The sequence below is a fragment of the Alligator sinensis genome, unplaced genomic scaffold, assembly GCF_000455745.1.
Source record: "Alligator sinensis unplaced genomic scaffold, ASM45574v1 scaffold109_1, whole genome shotgun sequence".
Classification (NCBI taxonomy): domain Eukaryota; kingdom Metazoa; phylum Chordata; order Crocodylia; family Alligatoridae; genus Alligator; species Alligator sinensis.
This window is the reverse complement of record NW_005841852.1, coordinates 3091111-3110229: the sequence shown is the minus strand read 5'-3', so window position 1 is coordinate 3110229 and position 19119 is coordinate 3091111. Positions and strand designations below refer to the sequence as shown.

Sequence of the window (19119 nt, the reverse complement as noted above, 5' to 3'; positions counted from 1 at the left end):
ATATACAACCACTGTTGCAGCAGTGTCAGGAGATGCTTCCTTTTAACACCTAGTTCTTCTTGTAAGAGAAGCAATTGGAAATAATTCCCACAGGGACAGTGTGGTAGCTGTTTCCTCAGATGGAATTAATTAGAATGAAACCTTTCTTTTTCAGAACCAGAATAACAGGCTTTCAGTATAGGTAACTATTTAGAGCAAGGGTGCGCAATTATTTTGGCTGGAGGGCTACTTAAGGAGTTTTAGTGAGTTGTCGCACAATGGGTCAGCATCCCTTCCCCCTCCCCCACCACAGCTCACCAAAACTCCCTAAGTGGCCCCCACATGCAGCCAGGTGGCTGGGATGGGATCGCAGATGAGTGGAGAGCAACATCCAGGAGTGGGACAAATGAGGCCAGGGCCAGGATTGGAATCAGGATCATAGGACTGTGACGTTGGGCCTGGGGTCAGAGGCAGAGCTGTGATCTGCTCCCTGCACACCTCTGCCCATAGAACCCGTGCCCATCACAGGCATGTGCGGGCAGTGGAGCGCAGCTTGCCTTGTGTCCCAGTCCTGCGTTGTCACTGCCCCACGAACCTGATACTAGTCACCAGTCTGCCTGCCTGCCTGCCTGTCACACTCCTGGACACAGGTCCCCACCTGCCCACAGCCCCATCCCAGCAGCGGGTGCAAGGCAGACAGGCCAGGGTTGGTCCAGCAGTGGCAGTTGGAAGAAGCTACCATAGGGGCTGCTGGGAAACTGAGTCTGTCCACTCTAGCTGCCATGCTGCCCCAGCCTCAGTGGGTGCCCGAGGGTGGTGGGACCTTGCACAGGCTGCACCCTGTGCCTGGGGCTAAGCAAGGCCAAGGGACCTGCTGTGGGCCAGACAAAATGCCTTGGCAAGCTGGATCTGGCCCACGGGCTGTATTCTGCCCACACCTGATTTAGAAAGAAGCTTGAGTCCATCTCCGAAGTCCTTGTAATAGAATATTGCAGAAACCCCAAAAGAACGTGGTGTCTGTTGCAGGAGACACCTTAAAACCTAAACTAATTCTGATCAATTCTTGACAAGATATTTGACCATCAATTTAAATTACAAAAAAAAAAAAAAAAGCCTCCAGCCCATCTTTCAACAATTTTATTTTTAATTCTTTTAAATATTTGCTTTAATACAACAAAGATATAAAACAATATATTAATTAAATCTGGGTTTAGTTTTAAAAGTCAAAACAATATTTATTTACATTACTATGCTTCAAACCTGACTGCCACAGGAACTTTTGAAGTGTTAATACTCTTTTCTTGTGGGAAGTGGGGGAGGGGAGAAGGGAACGACAGGGACAGGAACAAAAAACACTTTAAAATGTATTTAGTAGGAAAAGACTTTTTTCCATAAAAGTCAAAGTCCTGTTTTTGTATCCTTGCCAGACTACATGCTGTACACATTAATGTAGTTTGTAATTCCATTGAAAAAAATGAGGACAGCAAAACTATAGTACATTGTAAAAATGAAACTGCTACTTCATCACTGGCTAACAGGTTAAGACAATATGCTCTACAATCAACAGCTTGTTCTAAACTCTTACACAACTATCACAAGTGTATTTTGAAAATGTATATGTAAACTTGAATTATGTACAACACTTCACTCACTGCAACATTCTCAAGTCTTGACTTATAAGCATCATCAAGAGTTGGAATATGGAGACTGAAATGAGGTTTAACGTAGTCCCGTAACTTTAGTCTTAACTGACGTTTACGGTGAAAAATATTTTTGTAGGTTCATTTCATACTTCAAGTTTTGCCCATAAACACTGTTTCAGTAAGCAATTAGTGTAAAAAAATCAGGAGGACAATCTCAATGGATAACAGAAATAACCAAAGTGTAGATTATTAGGGGACTGTTAATTAGCCCTTGATCCAAGTAGCTTTGTGAACGCAAGGCAACTCAGAGCTCATGGGCTGTCTGCCAACAAAACTGCCACACCTACAAGGTCCGTGTTGCCTTTATGATTATCAAGACAACTTTCTTTAAATGAATGCTAATTCAAGGAAACTAACCTCGTCTGTTTTTCACCATATTCTAAAAGAAACACTTCCTCCCTTCTCAAACAAAAACGCCTGTAGGAAGGACAGCTCATCATCTATTACTGTTACTATAAATGTGATAGTGGACGTCCAAAAAAATATCAAACAGCTAAATTAATCTTGTTATACAGACACTCCCTTACAAATGTAAAACTTCACATGCCTAAGGTTCAACTGCAAAGGTGTGTAGGTGCTTAAATAGCAATGTGAACTTAAGCCTAAGGATCAGTGCAAGAGAAATAATTAGTAAACAACATGTATACCACTAATGAATATGTATTTCCTGCTACTGTTCAATCAGAAAAAGTTATGAGGACTTTAACAAACAGTTTCACAAAGTTTTTTTGTTCAACACTACACTGTGAATTCCACCCCCAAAATGTCCTCATTTGTGTTGGCACCAGGTGAAATACATAAAGTCAGCTAAATAAGAAAACATTGCGAGAATGGTCTTTGGAATATAAATCTGCACATGTACAAGAGAGTCAAGTTGGTGGGTTCTGTCGCTTGCAAAACCAAATCTTGTGTAACATCTGAGCACCAAGAGTTGGGATACTCAAACCTGCATTTGATGCAATTATTATGGAATGGTCTTTACTCTGACATGCAATCATGCTGGAAACTACTACTAAAATATATTTTTCTATATGGTACATGGAGATCTGAAATACAACTTGAAAGGAAACATTTTGTCCTATTTATGGACTGAAGGCTTGAATCTATCAAGTACAGGGTACACTAGCCTGAATCCAGCAGTTATTATAGGATTACTTGGATACATCCACACCAGGAATATACCAATATCAGAGTGTGGTATGCTCTAAATGTCTCCCTGCTCTTCATGCACTATGTACCTCAGGCAGGAAACTTACAGTGTAGCCATGCTTTATTTTGCTCCCAGTTAAGCACAGTCTTTGTTGTATCAAAGTAATGATCTTGCAGGACTTTTTAAAATTAGTCCTGAAAGTTCAAAAACTGTGGACCTGCAAAAACCTTGCCACTTTTTCTCTCAGAAAAGCCAGAATTATCAGCTCTTGATCTATTTTTGCCGGAGGACTCCTCAAAACGGCTGAAGCAGTGGTGATGTATAGACTAGAGAGAGGGTTTTCCTACGTCTGTCAGCATTCTAAATTAGTTTGAAAGTCTAATTGGGCCTGCTTAAAAAAACCCTTCATCTCTGAGCATCATAATTACCCCTTGTTTTCAAAACCTGTTAGGAGGAGAAGGTTGTGGGGGGGAAGAAACAAAGAATGAAATTTTAAATAAAGAAGCCTTGAAGACTATTCAGCCTTGCCCAAATACACTATTTTTCCTTCACCTGTCATTTTAATATACATATACAAATAAGGTAATCCCAATTTTATACATTTGTCTAAAGTATTCAATCACAGATCTCTCAAAGCCTCAAGTCCTTACTTGGATCAGTTTAATTTGTGTTTTTGAGAGTAATTTTTACTCATGGTTTTGTTACTCATTTGCTGTGTAAAGCACCAAGTTAATGATAGCTCAAACACGCACTACTTCTAATGAGGAACTCGGAGGTAGGCTTCTTCCCAGGCTGAGCAAGAAGTGATTTGGTGGAAACACCAGAGGTAAAGCTGATATCAAAAACAGCCAACAGATGTCTTAAGGAAAGGCAAACCCAATCATATTTAACAGTCCCTCTTAGCTCATCCACGCTCTAGTAACAATATTAAGAAGTATGCTTGTTAATGTCTGCTGATGAACAGAAAAGGCCCTTAATAAAACACTGTGAAACTTCTAAAACAAATTATGTACCTCAATTTAAAGATAAATTTTGTACCTCCTTTTTGTTTTTAAAATTGAACTTAAACAAAAATGAAGCTGACAGTATTCCTTTACATGCCAATCCAAGTTATTTAGGAAACTGTGAGTAAGAACATGTGAGATTTTTCTTTGAAATCTTCACAATTCACTTTGTGTTTATTGGCAGGTGTGGCTAACTGTCACAGGTTCATCTCCAAACAACTGATTCAACAACTTCCCAGCTCTCAGGAAACCAATTTCTGCATACTACAAATACTGTACACAGATTCTTAGCAGTAAGAGAATCAATGCATTAATAGGCAAAACAATTGTGTAGACAAATATCACATTATCTTCTAAAAATACTCAAAAAGATACACCACTACTGCTTTTAATGCGTTACAGGCAGAAGTCAAAATATTTGAGCTTCAAAAAATGAAAAGTAGTAGTATTTTACCTTACATAAACTGCCTTTGTTGGGTTGATAAATTATTTAAAAAAAACCAAAAACTTTTGCTTTACTAGATACAACAAAATAAAAGATTCTCAAATAATTCTATAATTCAGGCATAGTTAACTCAGTCAGCAATCCCGAGTTTGCTAATTTGACTAGTTTTCTGAATATAGCAAAATACAAATACAAATCTGCCTAACCTAGAAAACACATTTGAGTTATTTCTTGTTCAAAACAACAACCCAGTAAAAAGAGAGTAAATGTAAGTGTGATAAAGAAAAAGGGGTTTTCTTTTGTTGTCTTTTTTTTTTGGGGGGGGGGGGGGGGGAAGAGATGAGGGGAAACACAAGGAAAGGGACAGGAAATACCAGAAAGTAATGTTCAGATTGCCTCTCCTATTAAGAAGGCAAAGGCTACAAATTAACATTTTTGGCCTTAAATGATTCACCATTGGATTTTTTTTTTTTTTTGTGTGAAGCGTCAGTGTACTTCTGCAGTTTGGATGCCAAGAGCATCTGGCATGGTTTTGGGTGATATAAAATCTGCAATCTGTTAAAAAAAATGGAATGTCATAAATACCTGTGTGTGCAGGTTATTAGAACTTCTAATATGTATCTCTAATACTTCTGGTACAGACGCATTAATATCTGAAATTCCTCCAAGGAACTAAATTAAGTTGCAAATTTTTTTAGATATTAGTAAGGTTAGAAAATATGATCTAGGTAATCGACACTTTTAGTTCCAAGTTCAAAGTTGGATTGTTAGAGAGATGCAAGTGTAGGGAGATCAAAGCAGATTACAAAGCTTCAAATATGTTACTAAATCTTACAGAATCCTACACCTGACTGGCAAGCACGCTTTAGTCACTTTAAGCTGAGATTCAATAACTTGTGGCAGACTGGCAAAATTTCACAGAAACTCTGCAAGACTGGCTCATTACCTCTTCTCACACACTCGCTGAACTTGAAATTGACATAGGAGATTCGAGTGCAAATCACAAATATTTGTTGCAGTTTGCAACTCTCAAATTAAAAACTACCACTTTATATTAAGCATAAGCTTAACACTGAATTTAAATAACTAAAGTCAGAACCGTCTTGCATACAGTACTTCAAGCCCCAGTTCTATTTACTACTCCCTTCATAAGCACAGACAGGGCTCATTCACAAAAAGTGATCCATATTATGGAAGGTAAATCACTTATGCTACTTTAACTAATTCTTAATGTAATAAACAAGCAGCTTAAGAACCAATCTAATTTCAAAACTGTCAGAAATAAGACTCATATAAATCATTTACTATATATATACCCCATTTGTCAAAAACCTTTATCCAAAGATATTCAACATTCTGCTGATATCAAATGGATTAGGATAAGAATTCAAAACAGGAGGATCAATGTTAGCACTATTTCTAAAATTCACTATTGAGCTCTTCCTGAATCACTCACTACATGCACATTCCCATCCATTTATGGGACATTAAAATACTTGAAGCTTAACTGTTTTATCCTTCCAGTGGTTAAATAATTGCTCATAAAGCATGTGCAAGCCTGGGGAATTAAATGTTTGGACCACACAGAACAGTGTTATTCTGTGGCACTAACATTAAGTCAACTTTATTTTCAACAAATCAGTCTTAGTTTTTACCCACTCATGCAGGAGTGAAAAGGAAACCTCCACATGATAGGATAACAGAATAAACAGTTCACAAAAGCCCTGTCCACAAATCATCAGTGCATATTCAAAAGGCAGATGGTTTCATTTTTTGGCATCCTGTATATAAATCACACGGTGTTCACTATTTTTCAGATCTCTTATTTAAGCTTTGAGACCCCTTTTTAGTAAGGAGCTCTACTATTTTCCACAATATGACACAATACTCTTCAGAAACTCATTGTATAAGTGTAAACAGTTCAATTTAAATATTATATTTATGATTAATATTTTTAAAAGCAAGTCACTGGCAAACAAATTACTACTTGCTATTATCTGTACAGGCAGACATTCCAGGTACCAGAAAATATTTGGACCTCCAAGCAACAAACTAAATTCAATACAAGCATACATTAGAAGTGTAAGTTTTACTTTACCTAAAACATTTGTGTAGAACCTTTCTAAAGACTGTAACTAGGACTTCTGCTTCAGACACCTAATTATTAACTGGCAGCTGCTATTTACCCTAATCTTGCTTTCTACTAAAAGAAACTTGTTGATTATGGGAAGCTCATTCTGTAACTGAGAAGCTAAGCAGCAAGATATTAGGAGACCTCAGGGATAAAAAAAAAAAAAGTTGTTATTTTCCTATTTTTCCAGTCGGTTCTGTAGTCATGTAAGCATGAATACTTTGTGCATATTTGGGCTACATCAGGGAGATGGTCTTTATCTGATTAGCCTTTTCATTATGGCAGGTTTTGAAAAGGGCCAGCAATACTCATTTGGAACTGTGCCATTAACATTGCATTCAAAAAAGGAAAACATGGGGAACCAAATCCTCGCTCTCCTACTCTGATGATATGCTCTGGTATTAGCCAATGTGTGGTAGTACAAAAAGAGTCTTGTGGTGATGTAGAAGGCAATGAAGACATCTATAGAGTAATGTTCATGTGCAGCCAAAATGAAGAAGATTCCAAACAGATTCAGGACCCAGGATAAAGTATGCAAGAAGTTCCAGCTTCTTGGTGTATCTAGGAAAGAACAGGGTATCCCCGTTACAGGATTCATCTATGTTTCACAAGTTTCCTGACAATTTACCAAACCCACACCCATCAAACATGACATTTACAGAGCATCCAAAGGACTAGGAAACTACCAACTTGATCTAATAGGCACTACTCATATCCATCGAATTCAACAGCAGTGCACAAATAAAGAATTCTGAATGTTAATCAGTTTACCCACCACTGAAGAACAACCTACAGCACAAATGTAAGGATAGCATCTTTTTAAGATAGCAGATATACTGAAGAGTACCTTATGGTCATCATGAACAACACCTTATCCAGTTGAAGCCATCTTAAGAGATGGGCATCGCAGGCTTGTCTAGAAGCAAGTATTCATTAAGTTGGTTTTAAAGTTATTAATTTATGCTTCTGACTCAAATTAATTATCTTCATTTGCTATTTAATGCATAAAAACCACTCAATCACAAAATATTGCTGTCTTCAAGTACATTCATTTACAGTTACGGTTAGGTATACTGTTCAGTTATACATGGACTTTTTTTATGTTGCCTTTTTAAATCTATTGGAACACTCTGATTTGCATTCAAAGACATTCAAATATAGGAGCATCAAGATTTAAACTTCATTACCTGCAATCTTAACTAAAAAAAAAAAAATCAAACAATTTAGATGTGCACTGTAAAAGATGGCAGACCATACTTTATACTTGTTGAAAGCCAAAAGCACATTCATTGGTCTCTAAAGTGCCACCCTGCCCTGGGAAACAAAAGGGAAAAGAGAACATGGTATCATATTTTAAACTCCTTTACAGGATGCAAATTATTCAGATAACTAAATCAGTTTCGTTTAACATGGTCAATTATGTATAACTTAAGTCTACTGTGGCATAATATTCATGTCTTAAAGGTATTTGTGCATGTATTTGAAGGATCAAACGATCGATAATTAAGGACACTGTCAAATACAGTGGAAAAACAATCAAAGGCTTCGTATCGTAGTAAAAGATTCACTTGAGTACTGGGTTAATACTCTAAAGGAAGAAACAGATGTTGCCTTTGTGCCATGGTAAAAATACTCCTTGTCATGACACACAGGCCTAAAATTTATAGCTGTGATGAAAGTGGTATAATTTTATGCTGCTACTTAGCAGTGAATGTTTGCTTACTTTATGGCATGAAAGTGCAGGGGGCCCAGAGCTTCCCATAGTCTTCTGCTGCCCTGGGCAGGTGCTACAGGGGCACAATTCTGCACACCCTAGGAATTCTTGTACAGGACTGGGCCCCTCAAGTTCCTGTCCAATTTTCCATGTTTATTGAGATGTACCCCAGATCCTGAAGGCACGTCTCTTAAGCAGGAAAATCCACCTTTTTCTCCACTTACTGAGATGTGCTCTGGAGATCCTGGGGGCACACCTCTTAAGCTTCCTACTTTCTGAGACGCTTGTTAGAGGTTCCCAGGGGTGTATTTCTGTCAGCAAGGAATGTCCGAGAGGTGCTCCCAGTGCTTTAGGGGCCCAAACACTGGTGATGTGTAGGGGGTCCACATCCACCCTTGAGATTGGCAGTACACCCCCTGAGACTGCCCACTGCTGATGCTGCCAGCGCCGCCCCCCCTCGCTGCCGGCAGCGTCAGTGGGCAGTTGCCGATCACTGCTGGCCACCGCTGATGCTGCTGATGGCGTCTGCGGGTGGTTGCCAATCGCTGGACAGCGCTCACCACAACCGTCCGCCGCAGACACCTCCATGGATGCCTGCTAGCTGCCGTCACACCACCCACCACGGCTGCAGCCAACACTGCCTGCAGGTGGTTGGCATGCCCCTCAAGCCTCAGGAGGCACATGACGTTCATAGGCCCAAGCCTGGACAGGAATTCCCAAAAAGCACAGGACTGGGCCCCTCAAACCCAAGGAGAACACGCTGCCTGTTGTCCCTGTCAGTTAATCTTGCGGGACAAAAAACAGTGCGTTTTGCTCAATGAAGCAGATCAACTATTTTGGGGGACATCCTGGCACAGCGGATTCGCTCTATTGGCCGGGACCTATTTTTAGCCTACCTGTATAGACAGATCAAAGGATACTGATAGAAGCTGTTAAAACTACAACTGTTACCCCTACATTATTCTGTAGCAATACAACTGCAGAAGAACTGCTTTGGCTTTAACCCTGGGTCAGAATTAGAGCAGGTCAGCTAACTTGTATTGCTAATACTAATTCGTATCTAACAGTGAGTGCAATAAGTAATACATGCTCTTCTGTCCCCTTTACTGAGACTAAAATGTTTGTGCATACCTAAGAAATGTATTGGTAGATCCACTGCCTAACTACCCTTTATTTAGAAGAAAATGTTAAGCAGCAAGAAGGCAAATGCTAATGTTGTGTTAAGAACATAAGACGTGCCATACTGAGTCCATCTAGCCCAACATCCTGTCTCTGACTGGTAGGAGTGGATGTTATAGAGGGAGAGCACTAAAATTGATATCTTACAGTGATCTATCTCCTATTCAATACCCTCCCTAGCATCCACCATTATTGGTTTAGAGATGCCAGAGGGATTATTTCCAACCATGATGTTACTAGATTTAAATAGACAGCAGGGCTGGAAGGGACCTCGCAAGATCATCGGGTCCAGCCACCTGCCCAAGGGGCAAGAAGTCAGCTAGGGTCAAAGGATCCCAGCAAGATAGGCATCCAAATGTCTCTTGGGGGGGGGGGGGGGGGTGGTTCCCCCCCCCGGGGGGGGGGGTGGGGAAGAGTCTATTCTAGGCCTTGGGGACTCTGACAGTAAACACGTTTTTTCTTATGTCCAGCCTAAAATGGTCTTCCAGGAGTCTGCGACTGTTGGACCTTATCTTTCCTTGGGGTCCCCTGGTGAACAGACATCCCTGAGCCTACGGTTTTCCAGACTGAAGAGTCCCATGGCTCTCAGCCTCTCTTCATAAAGCCTGCTCTCTTGCCCTCTGATTATGTGCATGGCTTCCTCTGGACTCTCTCAAGCTTCTCTACATCCTTTCTGAATTGCGGGGTCCAGAATTGGATGCAGTACTCCAGCTGCAGCCTCACCAAGGTCAAGTACAGTGGGAGGATGACTTCCTGGGTCTTGCTTGAGATGCATCAGTAAATGCAAGCCAGAGTTTTGTTTGCTTTGCTAGCTACAGTATCACACTGGTGGCTCATGTTCATCTTGTGGTCAATCATGACCCTGAAGTCTCTTTCAGTCGTGGTGCTAGCAAGCATAGCCCTGCTGAGCCTATAAGCATGATGCGGATTTTTTCTCCCGAGGTGAAGCACCTTGCATTTCTCTATATTGAATGCCATCAAGTTTTCATCTTCCCACCTTGCGAGCCTGTCAAGGTCAGTCTAGATCACCAGCCTACCCTCAAGTGTGGACACTGTTCCCCATAGTTTGGTGTCGCCAGTGAACTTAGCCAGTCCGTTCCAACACCAGAGTCCAGATCATTTATAAAGACATTGAAGAGTATGGGGCCGAGAACGGAGCCTTGGGGGACACCACTGGTCACTATGTGCCATGTTGATTCGGTTCCATCAACTACCACTCTCTGGGTCCAACCTCGGCGTCAGTTCCCCAGCCATTGGACCATAGGGTTGTCAAAGCTGCAGTTCCCCAATTTTGCCATGAGGGCATCATGGGACACCAGGTCAAAGGCTTTTTTAAAGTCCAAATATATGATATCAGCCTCTTCCTCCTTTGTTCAGGTGATGTGTCACCTGGTCATAGAAGGAAATGAGATTGGTCAGAGGGTCTCAAGTTGCCCTCCTTGGGTACCAATCTCCACTTGTAGGGAAGTGTACTGATCCTTCACAGAGAGCTACACCCCCGCCCTTTCTTTCAACATGATCTCTGCTGTACAAGGTATAGCTACCCATACCTGTGGTCCAGTCATAGGTGGAGTCCTACCAGGTCTCCACTATCCCTATGAGATCCTAGTCATTAGCATCATAGTTCAATAGCCTCCAACCATTATGATCCATCATCCATGAACTCATCCACTCTCTTTTTAAACCTGGCTATGCCATCTGCCTCTACCACTTTGTGGCAATCAATTAACCAAGTAAACTACATGTTGCATAAAAGAGTACTTTCTCTCATTAGTTTTCAATTTGTCACCTACTAATTTCAGTGGGTGTTATTGCTCTATTCACAGAAAAAATGAAAAACCCCAAAATAAACCCAAAGCATGATGTCAAATGACTAACTAGAAGAATTTACAGCCATTTGATGAGGGGAGCTTTGGAACATATATCTACCAAAATAAATCTTATATCACATATTATTCCTGTCATCATTTATCCAAGCATGTCAGAGAAACGATGTTCTATTGTACCCACTACCAAAACCTCTGAGTGAGCAGCAGCTAGTAATGCATGCTTTAAAACATTACGACTCAGGCCACAGACAGGCATTGTGTCTGTGCTGAGAAATATGCCCTTTTCTCAGCACAAAATAGCTAGTGTGCAGGCGTTCAAGGGTTTTTTGGAGAATAAAAACAGCCATTCTACAAAAATTGTTAGCTGTTTTAACTAGCAACTCTTCCAGAGTTTTCAAGCACCACCGGTAACACCTGTATGCTTATCTCAGGCTCCCTGGGACCTGCAGTATTTCACAGTACTCTGTTCTTCCTCCCCTGCTCCAAGGGGAAGATAGAGCTCTGGCTCCCTGAGGACCTACTCAGGCAACAAGCTGTCAGGGAGCCCTGCTGCCAGTATGCTTGAACGGCACTGGAACTGTTTGAGTTGTGGTGCTGAATCCCACCGCTGCCTGACAAAAGACTAAGAGAGTCTCAGCTATTCACACAACAGTACACGTACTTCCCTCCACCCCTTGCTCAAACCCATATCTCCCTAGGACTGTTCATGCAGCATCACATCTTCCCACACTTTGAACAGCACCAGGACCCTCTGGCACTGTTCAAACAGTGACAAGCCTTCCCAGTTGTGTTCAAAAGGGCAGCAGACATTTCTTCAACTTAATAAGTCCTCCACCCGACTGCTCTGCTTTTCAGTAGAATGGTTTGGCAAGGGAAAACGGTTAAGGTTTGGGCTAGGGATTTTCCCCTGCCACTACAAGAGCTGGATATCTGGAAGCAGCACTACCAGGCATGGCAGGGAAGAAGACAGTAGGCTTTCAATGATCTGGAGCAGGTAGAGCCAACGAGAAGCCCACTATCCCCCCTGGCTGGAGAGCGGACTCCTGAGGCAGCTTGGTAGCTCTGCAGCCAAGGGGTTGGAATACTTGTGTCCGCCCTTTCTTGGAATGTTTTTGTGGCAGTGCAAATTTCCTGTACTGCAATTTAATCCCTGTCCACACCTTTGTTCTCCACTGAACAAACAGCATGTTCTAGGCTCCTTCCACCGACCAAGTTACTGATATTCCAAAATAGTTGTTTATTTCGTATTTTTGATGCTCATTGGACACTTTACATATGTCAATCCTAATTAGTGTACATATTCTATGTAAATTCAAGGATTTAATATGGGAAAAAGTGAGCTGGCGAAAAAGATTCTAACAGCACAAGGCAGTGTCATCATAACTCGATTCTTCAAAGGCAGAATAAAAGACTAAAGTTATTATGCCCTTTCCACTGCTGTGAAAACATCCTCCAGTAGCAATACTACCAAGTGTTATTTCTTCTTAACGGATCATACCTCCCAAAATTAACTTTGTTTTCCACAGCATATTGAAACTTGTGGTTTATTTCAAGTGAACAGTCTTGTCTTCCTGGCTTATACATCTGCTCTAATGAAGAACACTCCATCTTAGGATGAAAAATACTGCTGCTGGCTTTTGGATATAAAGATTCTTTTTCATATTAACAGATATAAACAGTCTCCTCTCAAAACCTGTCACATTGCAGTTGTAGCTTTTTCCATAGAAATAGGACTCTCTCTTCGACATAACTTCATCATTAGAATCCAGCAATAGCAAATCTTTTGACTATCAGTTGTGCTACTTTTAACAGTGCTACTTTAAATGTAAATTCTTCACATACATAAAATATTTTTCAGTACAGTACAGTAAATATATGCCAACAGGTATTGTTCTGCAGTAGGCTGCATATGTGGTCAATAACAAACACCACAATGACAAGTGCAGACTGGACCTAGTACAAGCCTAAATTACGTAGTGTGTACTTAAGGTCGCAGCAGACTGACATGCTCAGCATATAAATAAACCATAATCTAGGAAAGTAGAATAGCCTGTTTGAGTAACCGCAAAGTGAGCCTTTGCCGATGTAAAAATTAGCTTGATCAGGAAAGAACACAGTATGTCCAGCTAAACCAAATCAAATTAAACACAGCAAAAGGCCAGCTCCATAAATAACCAGTTCAGTTTTATTCCAAAAGTTTCACTGAACCAAAGAAATTTAAATAAATTTAAATTTAGAAAATACAGGGTATAGATTGGAGAGAAAGAGTTGAAGATCAAGATGACCTGCTGCAAGTCTTGCCCTCCTGAGTCTTCCCTAATAATGGTGTAGGTGAGAATCTACATTATGTTGTTGTCAGTATTAGAATATGCGTTTGCTCTTGTGCTTTTGGGATCAGATAAAATTAAGTCAGGCTATAGATTGGTCTCTTGCCTCTTTTCTGACCTGGGTAGTGATTATTAAGGGAACTGTAACTATACCTTAATTCCACATCTAAGCTTGCAACAGAAGTCCTAAGCATAAACTGACTCTAGTCTTTTTGGTAACACTGAACAGAACTCCAAATTGTATACAAAAAGTAATAGCATAGCTATTAGGGCTGTGCGAAACAGCACCATTCCGTTTCGACTTGCGTTTTGACGGAACAGTGTTTCGTTTCAAATTTTGTTTAGATTCGAAACTGCTGTTCCGTTTCGTTTTGTTGAAACAGTTTCGTTGTTTTGCCCATAGGCTATAATGGGGAAGCTCAAAACAGCCTATAACTTTGTCATTCCTCATCTGATTTGGATGAAACTTGCAAAAATTGTAGCCCCTTCTGAGGGCATGAAACTTGCCAGATTTCAAGGAGATAGGTGCAGGGGTTTCAGGGAAACTGCACCTCAGAGTCTTGAAAGCAAAAACCTCATGTTGTGTGTGTGTTAAGCCACAGTCAAAACTCCAGGCTTGCTAGCCCCTGTTGAGGCAACAATGCCTGCCAAGTTTCAAGGAGATAGGTACAGGGGAAGTCTGGGTTCTGGGGCCTTGCACCTCTGGCTGCTGACAGGCAAAACTCGTAACATGAGTGCTTGTGGGACTCCGTCTGTCTTGGGACACAGGGGGTGAAAACTGCAGGCCTGCTAGGCCCTGCTGAGATGACAAAGCCTGGCAGCTTTCAAGGAGATAGGTACAGGGGAAGTCTGGGTTCTGGGGCCTTGCACCTCTGGCTGCTGACAGGCAAAACTCGTAACATGAGTGCTTGTGGGACTCCGTCTGTCTTGGGACACAGGGGGTGAAAACTGCAGGCCTGCTAGGCCCTGCTGTGGCCACAAAGCCTGCCAGCTGTCAAGAAAATAGGTGCAAGGGGAGTCTGGGTTCTGGGGCTCTGCACCTCTTGTTGCTGACAGGCAAATTTTGTGGTGTGTGGCGCGAGTGTGCTCACTCAACTGACACCAAGGCAGAAAGCAGGGCAGTTCAAACAATGCTGCCTTTTCCACAGTTTTTCCATCCCTCTCCCAGAGCACTGGGATTGAAAGAGACCTCAGGGAAGGATGACAGTCACTGGCCAGCTACACAGTCAGTAATGAGAGCAGTCCTTCCCCCACAATTTCCCCTTCCTCTCCTTACTTTAGTTTCTGTTTCCCTGCAGGCAAGCCCAGCTTGACCTTCGAAACTCAAAATATTTCGAAAATTTTGAAACATTTTGACTTGCCTCCCTTTGTTTCAAGGCTGTTTTAAAGCTCTCTGTTTCATTTCGATTTTGCTGTTGCGAGCTTAAAATGAGTTGAAAGGAAACTACCAGCGAAATTTCGTATAGCGCTAATAGCTATAGAAAATGTATCTGCTTTCTCAATATGCCTCTACTCTCTAGTTTCCAAGTTACTCTCTGCTCCATTTGTGTGGTAAGGGTGAAGGATAAATGATTATATTGTAAACTTGTTAAGGATTTTAGTTGTTCTTGTAAAGAAAAAAAAATTAAATAAAATCTCCAAAATATGTTTTACAATAGTCTTTCTGGCACTCAGGTGGCACATTAGGTCCAACTGCTCAGGGACTTCCCTTTTTGTAAACAACTTCTATCTCCAGGTTAACACTTATAAAAGCTTTCAGCCCAAACAGGTGGAGTATAACATATTAAGGGAGTATGCCTCCTTCAGCTTTAACTACCATTGCTATTACAGTTTCAAACTGTAGGATGAAACTAGGATGTTTAAAGCACTGGCACCGTGTACTTACATTCTGTGACAAAGAAGTTCAGCATAGTCAGAACAACAGTATGGCCACTGAACATATAATCCCCACACGTATGTACTCCAGTTAGTGTCATTCCAAACCCGCTCCAAATTGCAAATGCTCGCTGAAGTTTTGCCCACACGTTTCCATACAACTAAAATGAAAATGGCATATCAGTATTTAAAAGTCTACAAGAAGAATATTTTTAGTATAACTCTACCATTTAACAGGTAAGTCAATTGTCTAGCACTACAGAGGTAGAACATTTAATAAACTAGCATTGCATTTACTATCTCATGGTAGGTACTTTTTACTTTTTGAAATATAAGTGGTCAAAATTGTCTTATTTTACATAACTAGTTACATTACTAACCACAAACACAAAAGTATCTCTGATAGAACCTAGAATGTAAAGAAAGTACATTTTAACCCAAAACAGTACATGAACAATGGGGCTTCTACAATTTCTCATGAGAATTTATTCCCCAGCTAAATGAGGTAGTCAAGAAAATTCTCCTGATAATCTGCCGAAATACTTTTCATCGCTTCTCCTTTACTTGTAGTGCTAGGCCGGGGTGGACAAAATGCAGCCTGTGGGCCAGATGTGGCCCACAGGGCCCCTAAAAAATTTAGAAAATATATATTTATCTGCCCCTGGCTGCCTGTCATGCGGCCCTCGATGGCTTGCCAAAACTCAGTAAGCTGCCCTCTGCCCAAAATAATTACCCAACCCTGTACTAGGCCCTACAGAATACTTGTTTTGCCTCAGCCTTTCCATCTTTCAAATACTTCTTGGTGTCATGATTTTCACTCTTTTCTCTCAAATTCTTGTCTTCAGTCACTTCAATGCATGCTCCCCTAACTAATTTTCTATGGTTTACAACACAGCATTTTGAAAGCCCCTAAATGAACACAGTATGCAAGTGTTTAACAAAATCAGCGTTTCTTAACCTGTGGGACATGATGCAAAAGTGGGTTGTAAGAATATATGAAAGGGCCACAAACAAATATTAAAAAATGGATCCTCCTTTAAAGGAGGAAAACATGGGAACCCCCAGATTGCCCCTTACAGGATGGCAGAGTTCCAGCCTGCAGGGGCTGCTTGGAGCTGCGTTGGGGGAGCAGGAAGAGGACAATCAAAAGGGATCCTGGTTTTCTGTTTAAAAATTGCAAATTCTCTGATAAACCCCCCCGGAAATTCTCCGATTAAAACCACCAAAATCTGTGTTTTTTCCACAATTCAAATTAAATGCCACTTTTTGTACAGGTGTCAGTTGAACACAATGTTTTATTGATAGATTTACAGTTTTAAAGCAATTTGGAAGCCTACCAGTGCCTCAGTCACTATAATAAAATAAATTCTAAATACCTGTAAGTGTTGGTGTTTGACTTGGGGGGGGAGGGGGGGGTATCATGGAAGAAAACAGAGCTCCCCCTGCCCCCTTCACTCATCAGGATGTGAGGTCCAGCTGTGACTGCCCCCTCCCCACAAGACACTGTTTTGTGGCACTGATCAGCCCTGATATGCCAGCGCCCTGCCCAAGCTACTGCCCCTCACTCCCCACCCACAGCCCACCGCCCCCCGAGCCCAGGGTTATGAGGCCAGGGACTTGGCTCCACGGGGCCTGGCCCCCCCCCCCCCCTCCCCCCCCCAGCTCTGCCAAAGCCATGGCTGCCACACATGGAAGGCAGTGGCTGCTGCAGCACAGCAAAGCAAAGCACGGAGTCCCTAGGGGGCAGAGTGGGGAGCAGATGCAGACTCGGGGTTCCCCACCTTGCTTCCCTCCCCCGAAGGGCCTCTGCAGCCCAGTGGGTAAGACCTGGTGCAGCAGGGCAGAGCAGAACAGAACAGGGAGGCTTGGTGCTGTTGCCAGTAGCCTCATGCCACTGTCACCCCCACTGCTGCCAGGTATGCAGGGGGTGCCTCACCATGACGGTGCGGGGCTCCCAGCAGCAGCACTGAGCCTACCCGCCCCATCCCATTCTGCCCTGCCAAGTCGGGTCCCACCTGCTGGGCCGCGGCGGCCCTGTGGGGAGGGTAACAGAGTTGGGAGCCCTGAGCCAGCAGCTGCCAGTCTACATCCACTCCCACCCAGACACCAAGCCCCAGGCCCCACACACCATTCTAATGGGGAAACACCCCCAGCCCCAGCCCTGGCGAACTTCCTCTATCCCTCTGTACCTCACTATGGGGTAACTCTGCCAACCTGCAAAGGGAAACCCATCATTTCCCCCATTTTTCCCCTTAAAAAGAAAAAAATCCACATTTTTTGTGGCAAACGGGAAACTCAGATCCCTGGCAATCAGGTAAGGGCACCACATGCATGTGCACGCACACATGCACATGGCAGCCAAGCAGTGTGGTGAGCAGCTCCCACAGCTGCCTGCAGGTAAGTCTATGAGCAGGGGCACAGATGACATGTCAGGAAAACGGGGGTACAGGTGACACCACCCACCACCCCACCTCCTCTCTGGGTAGAGCCACAGCCCAGCACATGATCGGCTGGCGGCAGGTAAAGGTGAGGACAGCATGGCCCTCCCTCACACCATCCATTATTTCTCACACTGCTGGCAGTATGGCTGGTGAGGGGGTTCCAGCAGCAGAGAGTCTCGCCACCCTGCTCTGCCCTCCCATGCTGAGTCCCACCTGCTGGGCCGCGGAGGCGGCTCTTACCCATACCAGTCCAGCCAGGCTATAGCTCTATGCCTGCTATGGGTGCACAAATCTGAGGAAACATGTGTCCCCCTCCCCACCTCCCCCCCACACTAGGGGTCTGGGGCAGCAAGTTGGGAGTGAGTGATGCTGGCATGGCCAGGAGGCTGTTTTCTACTTGAACTATTTACTGGGTCAGGACTGGCCATCAATGCTTACAAATGGGTCCTGGTACAATAAAGACTGAGAACCACTGCCCTAAGTAATGTACAACTTCATGCAGAGATGTAACAACCAGAGTCTGCAACTTGGGTGGCAGTGGCTGCTGTTCTTATGCCCTCTGGGTGCCTGGGACTGAAGTCCTGGTCTTTGAGCATTTGTTACACCACTGACTCCATGATACTTATGAGATCTCAACCTAACAGAGAAGGGTGTCAAACTTATGGCCAACAGGGCTTTTAGAGGGGCTGAGGCAAGCTGGGGTAGGGCCTGCTGGCAAAATCCTGGGCAAAGTCCCACTAGAGATGTATGCTGCCAGCGGGACACAAGCAAGCAATGGATGTGTAAACCCTCACCCGCGCTCCCCAGCCACTGTCTGCAAGGACCCCCCCATCAACTGGATCTGGCCTAGGGTGCAGGGTGAATTTGATATCCCTGTATTAGAGACTTTTATGCATGCTTAGAAAGTATACTCTAAAAAGACCACTCTTGTCTTTGTTTGCCTAGTTTTAATCTGAGTTTAAATCAAATCCTTCCAGAAGATTAAAGAACAGTGTTTTACCTTGCCAGAACACTGAAGATGCTGGCCTGGCACAGAGAGTGAGGTAACAAACATTGTGATGCAGCGTAACAAAAACACTGTCCCCATCAGGCTGCATAATCTTCGCAGAAGTATAGACCTGGGGGAAAAAATAGGAAAGAAAAAGAGAAGAATACAAATAATGTTGCAAAATAAGGAGAAAAGGTTTTTTTAAAGAGTTTTTGCAGACTCTTCCCATGAAGTACTTTATTTTTCCAAAAATTTTCATGCAATGTTATTATTGAACTGTATTTACTTTCCGTGTTAAATATACCCTAAATCAAAGTTAAATATGCGCCAGAAGTAAAAAAAAAAAAAAGTGAC

The 19119-nt window shown here is 42.5% G+C and overlaps 1 protein-coding gene across 6 annotated transcripts in view; it reads right to left on the bottom strand.

Annotated features, from left to right (window-relative positions):
• SAMD8 (sterile alpha motif domain containing 8) overlaps positions 1-19119 on the bottom strand; it is a 76236-nt gene that overhangs the window by 26197 nt on the left and 30920 nt on the right. For 3 of the 6 annotated variants that reach the window (XM_025212844.1, XM_025212851.1, XM_025212857.1), the window contains 3 exons: positions 18778-18895; positions 15347-15497; positions 1106-6973 (listed from right to left, as the gene is read on the bottom strand). In XM_025212844.1, the coding sequence (XP_025068629.1) occupies positions 6669-6973; positions 15347-15497; positions 18778-18895 (574 nt within the window). In that variant the 3' untranslated portion in view covers positions 1106-6668. Of the gene's footprint in view, positions 1-1105; positions 6974-7259; positions 7329-15346; positions 15498-18777; positions 18896-19119 lie in introns of those variants that run through there. The other 3 variants (XR_003095801.1, XM_025212862.1, XM_025212866.1) reach the window with 2 other exon arrangements.